Here is a 9,941-nt window from a genome sequence, read left to right as displayed (position 1 = left end):
GAGAGAGAGAGAGATTCATATTGTGTGTAAGCTAAATTTATGTAGTTCAGACTGGTCCAACACAAGCTGAAGCAACTTCTATAAAACGCCGCACGCAATTTAGCTTACAATGGCAGTAACAAAATACTTCACTAATATTCACTTTCTGGAATCGTAGCCACCCGATATGTGACCTTTCAGCTCACACAAACCGAATGATCACTAATTCACCACGTAAGTGCAATTTTGATGATAAAATGTGAGAGGAATATGTATGATTAGGCAATAGTTAACTTATGGAGCACATCACCTTCATCATGTAGTCTAGTTTAAAACTTGAATCGATGTGCCTATTTTTTCGATTACTGACTTTGAGATATTGGGGTAAATTGAGATTTGGAAATCAGACAACAAGGATAGTAAATGTTGTTTAGTTCTTCTTGATATACTATTCAAGTGTGACACTTAGTTCGTTAAAGATTTGCCACAACAATAACTCCATTATGGGTTTAACTTTTCATTTTAGATTTGGAGTTTCTCATCTTTCGTATCAAAAACTAATGATGTATCAGGGATCTTAATTTTATCCCTAAGAAGCAACCACGTCTTTATTTAAAGTAAATGAAAATTACAAAGATACGATGCACTAGCACAAAATGTTGTTTTAAATTACATATTGGAACCGTGCAGTGGAATTGGTAGCCGATGCTCATGCAATCCCGGCCAATGCATAAAATGATAAAAATCATTCCGACACAAAAATGAGATATTCTTTCACCTAAAGAATCGAAGCAGACTATGGATGATTCCAAACATGGCTATGTTGACAGATGATTCTTGACAAATATACCAAAAATAAAAAATGGGCCAATACCAAATACATTGGCAACGAGTCCAACAAAAAGGCTACGGGTAGGATCTCATGCCCAAGACTCACCCACATCCCATATTCGAATTCGGTACCTGCCCTAGACCTAACCCAAAATTTCGAGTCTTGCGCAACAATTCCTTGTTCGTTTGGAGGTTTAAGTAATAGACACTTCCTCGTTGAATCTGATCCACAAAATATAAAATGACTTCTATTACTTGAGCCTCCAAACAATGTCTCCAATCTCTTTATTCATCTGATCAAGCAAATCTCTTTCTTATTTTTAACATTAGAATCGACGAAAATATAAACTAAAATATCATAGATTCATAAAGTAAAGATAAAATGACTTGTTACTTTACTAGCTGTTTATTGACTACAAAATATAGATAAGAACAAGCTAGAGACAGAATGAGAATCACAATTTCACCCTCCTCATGGGTCTTTAATTGCAATTACAGTGATTTGAGATTTTTTATCTTCTTTCCTTCGGTTTATCTCCAAATGGAGTAATTTTCCCTCAATCTTGCCCACCTACTAAAATCGAAGATCTAATATGAAGGTATAAGGTTGTTAGCAATCCTTATATAGAACAAAATACAACCTATGAAGCCTAAAGCAATTGGGAGATTGGTCTTGCACATCTAAAGAACAAGTTGAAGAAGTAGAAGAACCAACATGATCTCATGGAACTCAGGTAAAATCATGTTGTGCATTTCATGGTTTTTCACTGAGATTAGCAGTATTGTCTGCCATCCTAAAAATCTGGGTTTCCAGCTTTTTGATCTTTTGATTGTGTTGTCTTATGTTTAAGTTTCTTTACCCTTGTGACATTAATCTTATGTCTAGGGGAGATCCTAATTTGAATTTCAAATTGACAACTAGAATATATAAAGGTCTTGCCTTTGTGCTCAATTTAGTTTTGGGTTTGATGCTTTTGTCTCAACCTATGACTCATGATTTAGAGCTCTAAGGCTACAGTTGTGTTTGTGATACACAAACCAATATATAGCTGTCTTTGTTTGATATCAGAGAAAATGTAATTTGCTAAACCAATGTGCTATTATGCTTTTGGGAAAAAGTTTGCAAAACTTTTTGTCTTTTTGTCTTTTGCTTTTAAATCAAACATTGTTTAGGATAGTTTTGTTTGTCTTTTTGCTTGCTCATGGACAGCTGCATATGTCCTCTCACTTTTTGAGTTTAGCCAAGGACAAAAGTCCAAAATCATTTCCTTGCTTTGGCCCTCGTGCCTGCCCTCTTGTGGCACCCCTTTGGCTTGTGTCTCTCTCTTGTTAGAGCACTCCATCAGCCTATATATATTGAGCAAGGCTGCCTTTGCTCAATGGTTGTCAAAATGTAGTTTTTACATTTGTATTGTTGGGTTTTGGTTTTACTTTGCATTGTTCATTAGTCTCTAAGTCTTCCTTTTGTGATTATAAACCTTAGAGCTGAACAAAACATTTTCTCACAAACTCATTGCATTATTGTTGGGTTTTGGTTTTCCTTTGTATTGTTCATTAGTCTCTAAGTCTTCTTTTTGTGATTATAAACCTTAGAGCTGAACAAAACCTCTTCTCACAAACTTATTGCATTCTACATACCATGAGATCAGTTGGTAATGCAGCAACCCCGGAAGTGTTCATGAAAGAAGCAGCTGAGGATAGCTAAGTTCTGATGTATCATGTTGAGGTAGCTGGGTTTATGAAAGAATTAGTTTATGATAGCTGAGTTTCTGAGAGTGAAACTTCTGAGAAATGTTCAAGAAGAATCAGTTAAGTGATAGCTGAGTTCAGAGTTGAAACTTCTTATACCTTCATGTGTAGCCACTTAGAGACAAGAGAGGTAGATCTAGACTAGTTTGAGACTAGGTAGGATAGCAAGTCGTTGTTGTATCCTATACTGTAATCTTGTAAGGAGTGATGTACTCAAAAACAAGAGAGAAAGTATTGATCTAGACTAGTGGATAGTTTAGGCAGGAGAGTAAGTTGTTGATGTATCCCTAAACTATAATCTTGTAAGAAATGAGTTGTACATAGTGGAAATGTTTGTCCGTCAAGTGTTAGGGGCACGCAGTTTTCTCCTTGGTTGCAGGGTTTCTGCGAGTAAAAAACATCTTGATGTTCATTGTTATTTTACTGCAACTTTTATTTATTATCATTATGTATTTGTTATTCATAACAGCTATAACCCTTACTATCTATGAGAACGAATTTATACTAAAAAAAGTTGTTAAGAGCCTATTCACCTCCCTTGTAGGATCTTCGTAATAAAACTTCGAATCTCAAAGACCACTCATGAGCTAATTTTAATATTTAATTTTCTTTTTTAGAGAAATAATAATAATAATAATCATGAGCCGGTTCAAATTGACCGGAACAAAGAAAAACTAAACCGGTCCTTACTCCGTAAGCTCTGGGTCTGCAGACAAATATGATGTGAGGGAGTAAAGAGTAAAGCTTCAACCTTTGTCATCTAAAATAATCCTCTCTGATTGAGCCCACCCACCATACTCTTGAAACTTCCCAAAAACCAGAACCCCTTTTGTGGACTCTCTCAAAGTCTTCGCTTTCAACAACACCCTCCTCCTCTTTTCACTCTCTTCCTCATCTAATCGCTTATCCACAAGGTACGTTTCAATCCCACTTCCCAGCTTCAAATTTCAAACCTTTTACTGCTTTTTTCCAATTAACTCCCTAAATTTTTCTGTGTTTTTACTGTAATTCTTCAATTTTATTGTGGTTCACTTCAGAAATTTCGTCAGTTAAATATAGAAATAGTTGTTCAGGTTTCAAGTCTTGATCATGGGTCAGTGTAAAAATCGAAGCTTTACTGTTTTATGTGTTTCACATTGTCGGTGATAGTGTATCTCAATTGGGGGTTGCTCACAATTTGACAATTTGACATGAACCCAGCAATGCTAATAGCCGGAGATATTTTCTTTAGTCTTGATTCTGAATTTTGCTGATATCGGAGAATATTGATTTCCAGGAATATTTTTGGATTAAAGGAGGAGCCTTGGTGAGGAAAGAGTAGTTTTTGTCTTTGTAATTTGTGTCTCAGCTATTTGGTGTTTATTGGAAAAGCATTGAGATGGGTTCTCTTTGCTGCTGTCCATGTGGTGATGAATTTGAAGAGTATTCTCTTCCAAGCAATCCAGTATACAGGCATTGCGCGTGCCTCAGATACTTCTTCCACCAGCTATTCAGCGGGGTAAGCATAAAGCCATTAGCAACTCAATAGCTCAATACCAGTGTTGTTCTTCCATCGAGTAACTCTTCATGTTAAGTTAGGGAGTATACATTGTCTTTAACATTGGCTGCATTTTTGACACTAAGCATATATAATACAACCACATGAGGAGAACTGATCAACAATCCATTTTGACTGAAGTGCTAGAAGTTTGTCATTTGGATAATGTTTTAGATGAAGTCCAATTCATCGCATCATTTGTGTTACTAGGCCCAATATTATTGACTAGGAAGAATTGTGAAAAGTTATTTTGTAATTAAACTTTGCTTCCAGATATATTTAGTTTATGAAGGTGATTCCAGCTTTATTTAGTATTTTGTTTGATTTGCTATGTTCCCTATGTTCGTGCAGTATAGTGCACCGTTTCAAAGGCTTGATGGGCGATCAGTTCCATCACCTAACCAAGCGGCTACTTCTTCTGTCCCATCTGGAACTGGCACAACAGTAGCAAATAACTCCTCAAATGATACTCCGTTTTCAGTGGCCAGACCATCACCCTTTGATACCGATCAAAGATACTCACGTTTGCAGCGTGACGGCTTAATCTCTAGGCGTGAGAAGTCCATGACACATTTGCAGGAAGATGCACAACAAGTGAGAAGAAGCAGTTCTGCGACAGAGTCCCTTAGTTCGGGGAAGAAACGGAATGGAGTTGAAGCTGAAGAAGATTGTAAGTCAGGGCAATCAGAGACCTCGGAAAAGGAACTAGCATCAAAAGTTGCATATGGACTAACTTATGTCCTGCCATCTTCAGAAGATGATGATGTCTGCCCTACATGTCTTGATGGTAATTGCTTTAATTTATCATTGTACTACCAAAATCACGGGATATGCTGTAGTGCAAAATATAAAGAGTGACTTTCCTCAATTGTTCTCTGTACTGAAATAGTTCACTTCCATGCTTGCAGATTATACCACTGAAAATCCTAAAATCACAACAAAATGTTCTCACCATTTTCACCTTGGCTGTATTTATGAGTGGTTGGAAAGAAGTGAAAGTTGTCCAATTTGTGGGAAGGTACGTTCTAATGTTCTATGTTAGAGAATAAAGTTCCCTCTTTTAGTTCAAAGCATCATCTTAAGTTCTGAATTTATGTGAATTTTTCTGAACCCTTGGGAGCTGGAGGACTGGTGCCTTTAGCCCATAAGTCAATTTCCCAACCATCTAAATTAAATATTAGGCTATAAAATTTGAGCTATATATCAAGATAATTGATATTGCATGGTGTTGTGCAACAGTTCTTTCATCTGTTACTTGTGAGTATATTTCCTCGGTTGATCATATTTTGACTGTTAATTCTGGAATGTCAGGAGATGGAGTTCTGTGAAAGCCCCTAACTTTTAGTATCTGATTTCAAAGCAATAGAGCAAATACATATGGAGCGGCTATGAGTTTCTGTAAATAAAAGTCGTGTTGTTTATAAGGTTTGCAAAGTTGGAACCAATTGTTATTTGTGCCACTAGTTTGTAATACTTTGTTGTGTTTCTTCAGGCTTTCGTAAGTTTGAATGACCCATCTTACTTGTATAGAACTCCACAAATCAGTGTGGCACCATATTCAGTTACTGTAAACATAATTGTTAAGAAAACATATGAATGGCAGACACCAACTCTTTTTCTTCTCCTGATAGCAAGATCTCAAGACTACGCACCATTGTACGAATTTAGCTAGCATGAACAAACCGGGTAAATAGTAATTGACTTTGCAATCTCTAGATTAAAAGGGCAAATACAGAGAGTTTTCACGTAAATAGTTCATTAAACCAATTGATGTTCCTTCTATTGCTCCAATCAAGAGCTACAATCTTTCCATCTATCAATCTATAATGCTAAACACAGTAATTTTTGTTTTGCTTACTGCTTGAGCTTTTCCTTCTAACAAGTACACACTAACTCGTACGCTTCTTACTGAAGGGTTTCAATATGTTATCCTTGGATGAGGTCTTCTTTAATCTTGGTTACAATTTGCTGCTCTGCCCTGTATTTGTACCTATGTGCCGAATACAGAAATATGCAGAAATTGATGACACTCAAAACTGTAAGTAGCCAGTAGAAATAATCAAATCTACCAGTATTGATATTCTGTGACAGCCAAGATGGCTTCTCTGTGCTGCCTGTGACAGATTTGATGATGCTGTTCAATATGCTGGCTGCAAAGCACCCTAAACCCCCGGCTAGTGCGGCATAAGCAGACCCTATACTTTTCATAGCATCTGGGGCTTCCTCATAGAGGAATTCTAGTAACCCCACTATGCAAAACACTTCAGCTATGCCAATGAGGCAGTACTGGATCAACAACCAGTATGCGCTTAGATCAGGCATTGCAGTTAGGAAACTAGCCTCATACTCATGCTTTATTGCATAGTTTCTTCGGTACCTCTCAAAAACCGCGGCCCATGCCACGGATAAGATGGAAACTGCCAGACCTATGCCTACCCTCTGTAACTGAGAAGCACCGTGAGGATGACCTGTGATGTGCCGCGACAAGGGGACAAATGTAGAGTAGTAGAGGGATAGTATGAGAAATATGCTGAGGCCTGGAAATACTGGCATGCATGTTACTGGAAGCTTGAGGTGACCCATATGGGTATTTAGAGTGTAAGCTTGCTGAACTGAGAGAGTCAGATACTCAGTTAAGACTACACTCAGCATTATTGTGCAAGCCGGGATTGGAATAAGTTTAAGTAGAATCTTTACTTCCTCTACTTGAGTCACAGTGCAAAGCCTCCAAGGAGTTGGGTCTACACCGTCTTCCTTAAGCTGCAGAGCTGCTTTGTCTAAACATCTGTAATGCCAAAAATCAGGATTTTGCTTGGAGAGCAAGACATTAAAGCCGATGTCATATATATAATTCTAGGTGAGCAGTAAAATTTAAAGAAAGAGATACCTAAAATCATTGGTGTGAGCGATCTTTCTACTACCCTTTATAGCAGATTGTTTTCCAGGAACCTCATACAAGCCTATCAACTCACTGCTAGAAAATGCAGCCTTCCTCTTCCTGTAGGCAGCCACCAATACTTGCGCAACACGTGTCAGAGGGCTTCCTCCGGGTAGTCTATGCCGGTAGAGAGGTGTACCAAGAAAGAACACAAAGTTTGATATGCCCATAGCTATGGCCAGTGACCCAAAGGCAAGTCCCCAACCATGTTCCATTTGAATGTACACTACTGCAGTGAAGGCTATAATAGCTCCAATGGTGACAGACAGATAAAAGAAGTTGAAAAACCTATCCAAGTGAGACTTGTAATCTGGGCTTGTTTCGTCAAACTGATCAGCCCCAAAAGATGACACACATGGCCTTATACCGGCAGCTCCAAATCCAGTTAAGTACAAAACAGAATAGAGATAAAGCATCTGCCATGATTTTGCTGGCTCACAATTGCCTAAAAGAAGGGATAGCTGATCACATTGATCTTGGTTCGGTGTCAAAATGTCCATTGTTGCACATAAAGTTATCCCTGTCAAACCCTCCATGAAACAAATATAGAAACTATCACTTGTAATCACTGGTTTCAAATTTCATATGCAATTCATATTTGGCTACTTACTGCAAGATAGATAGTTGTGAAGATTGCTATAGTCCAATATCGACCAAGATATGCATCAGCTAGAAAACCACCTAGAACAGAAGAAGCTTGTGATATCCCCAAGAAATTGTTAACTGCATTTGATGAACTGCTAAAGGGTCTATGCATTACATAGAACATGAAGGCCACCATATTCACTGAGAGTCCAAAATAAGCCATTCTCTCGGCCATTTCATTTCCTGCACAAAAATTTAAAAGTAAACTTCACAGTATAAAGTAATCACATTTCACACAACATGTCACATAAAATAGGCTTTGTGGTTACCAAATATGAAGAAGGCAGCAAACCAACCACCGGTTTTGGAAAGATCAGCGATTGGTTTGCCATGGATATTAACCGGTGTGGTTCCTCCGGTATATCCCCTTCCAAAAGCTGTCCTCCTGTCATCGGATTCGATGAAGTAAAAACCAAGCTTCTTCCTTGGATTTGTGTCTGAATATTGTTCCTCCAAATTAGCTGGAGTCTCTATCCCTCCTTCAGGGGACTTGATTTCTCTGCTTCCCATTGTTTAACTTCCTCAAATCCCAAAATTTACAAGATTTTCTGGTCTGTCATATAACATGAGCATCAAACTCATTAGTATCTTTACCCAAAACTAAGAACTATGAAAAGAAATGAAAGCTTGATAAACCATAACCTGAAACTCTAGTAACTAAGACAAGGCAATTTCTTCCAACCCAAACTCTAGTAACTAACCGAAAACCAGAGCTTCATAAACAATCTGAGACTTGCAACAACCATAATAAAAGTTCTATATTTTCTATGCCCAATGAATCATGAACTCAGTGCACAAACAATTAAAAGAAAGCTATTAATACTGAAGTACTGAACTTTACTATACATAAGAATCATACACTGAACTTTGCAGGCTTTGAACTTCAAGAGAGCATGGAGCTCAAAAGTGGGAGGATGGAGCACTATACCCTCCTCTGAAAAAGACTAAAACTTAAAATTCAAAACTTTAAGACGATAAGAAGAAACAATGAAATAATATGGCTTGGTAGTTCATAGTTATTGAGTGACATGATTTTCACAATAAAAGGAGATCCAACATACACGTGAATCAGAACTGTAAGTGGATCCAACGGCAATAAATGGCGTATCAAGACTTGGTAGTGAAAAATGAAGAACAATACAGACGCAGAGCCATTAATGTCCACCAGTGCTGAAGGTTGTGTGTACATAAAGTAGAACCATACTTAATGCTATTGTTATTGCCTTGTTGGATTGATCAATATACAAACCAATAACGGATTTAAGTCGGTGCAGTTACATTTTTATTGTCAGTACTTACTAAACCTAGCAACCATTTTTACTAATGGTAGGTTAGTGAGTTGAATGCCAATGAGGATGTGCTGTATATCTTGCTGAACTGGGTTGGTGAAAGAAACGGTGGGGAGGGATAGTCTTACCGTTGTGTGTTGTTCTCTTCTGTCAAAGGGTGGGTGTGATGGGTCAGCTGAGATCAAGTAGAGTGGTGACATTGATATTAAGGAAAGGAATGGAAGAGGATGATGATGAAAGGTGTGAAGGTAAGATGGTTGTAATCCGAGTTTAAGAAGTGTGCCCCCTATGAAAAGAACACGGAAGTACGTAGTAGTTATGAATTGGGAATGTCATATCATCTTCTATATCAATAATGCAATGCGATTATTGGAATGTAGTGGTTGAGAAATTTATTACAATCTTTATCTCCTTTTGTAGTTTTGTTGAAGCCTATCTACCGTTGTCAAAGTAGGTTTTGGTTGTGTATGCTAATTATTTTGGATTTTCTATCACAGAGTGGCAAATTGAAGCTTTGAGTGCATATATAGCATCATTGCTTGAAGGTAAAGTTGGATCGAGTTTGGATCAACCTACTCACATGGTTCAGAGTTTAAACTCGAGCCTAATTCAATTTCATTAAAATTGAGAAACATGAACGAAGTTGTATTAACCGACTCCTGGTTCAAAGTCTAAACTCGAGTCTAATTGAATTTAGTTAAAATTCAGAAACTTTGTACAAGAATACCGAGTGTCGTGTGTGCTAGAATGAAGGATGATATGATAGATACCAATATGATCTTAGTTAAAAGTAGACAATTGTTTAAATCATATTGATAAGTAACAATATTGATCTCGCTTACTTTAAAAAAGAAGATTAATTTTGATTGAACTGTTTCACGTCTTAGATGTTATATCACGTGGTTGAAACAATCGCCACAATGAATTGTTAAATGTCATGCTCGGTATGTTGAGAATTTCAAAATATTAGAAT

At 37.4% G+C, this 9,941-nt stretch overlaps 2 protein-coding genes across 2 annotated transcripts; one reads left to right on the top strand and one right to left on the bottom strand.

The window, feature by feature from the left end:
- The first annotated feature begins 3,285 nt into the window (after window positions 1-3,285).
- Window positions 3,286-5,724, top strand: LOC101306490 (E3 ubiquitin-protein ligase At3g02290-like). The gene is made up of 5 exons (XM_004310103.1): window positions 3,286-3,473; window positions 3,836-4,057; window positions 4,448-4,883; window positions 5,005-5,114; window positions 5,408-5,724. The coding sequence occupies exons 2-5, from the start codon at window positions 3,938-3,940 to the stop codon at window positions 5,432-5,434; spliced, it is 693 nt and encodes a 230-aa protein (XP_004310151.1). The 5' UTR covers window positions 3,286-3,473; window positions 3,836-3,937; the 3' UTR covers window positions 5,435-5,724.
- Window positions 5,725-5,785: 61 nt separating this feature from the next.
- On the bottom strand, window positions 5,786-8,881 carry LOC101306200 (probable peptide/nitrate transporter At5g13400-like). The gene is made up of 5 exons (XM_004310102.1): window positions 8,741-8,881; window positions 7,949-8,232; window positions 7,645-7,862; window positions 6,984-7,564; window positions 5,786-6,881 (listed from the first exon to the last, which is right to left on the bottom strand). Exons 2-5 carry the CDS (start codon window positions 8,187-8,189, stop codon window positions 6,023-6,025), a joined length of 1,899 nt encoding a protein of 632 aa, XP_004310150.1. The 5' UTR covers window positions 8,190-8,232; window positions 8,741-8,881; the 3' UTR covers window positions 5,786-6,022.
- Window positions 8,882-9,941: the final 1,060 nt, after the last annotated feature.

The sequence above is a fragment of the Fragaria vesca genome, unplaced genomic scaffold (genome assembly GCF_000184155.1).
Source record: "Fragaria vesca subsp. vesca unplaced genomic scaffold, FraVesHawaii_1.0 scf0513160_u, whole genome shotgun sequence".
Lineage (NCBI taxonomy): Eukaryota > Viridiplantae > Streptophyta > Magnoliopsida > Rosales > Rosaceae > Fragaria > Fragaria vesca.
The sequence above is the reverse complement of the archived record's forward strand: the minus strand, read 5'-3'. Positions and strand labels throughout refer to the sequence as shown.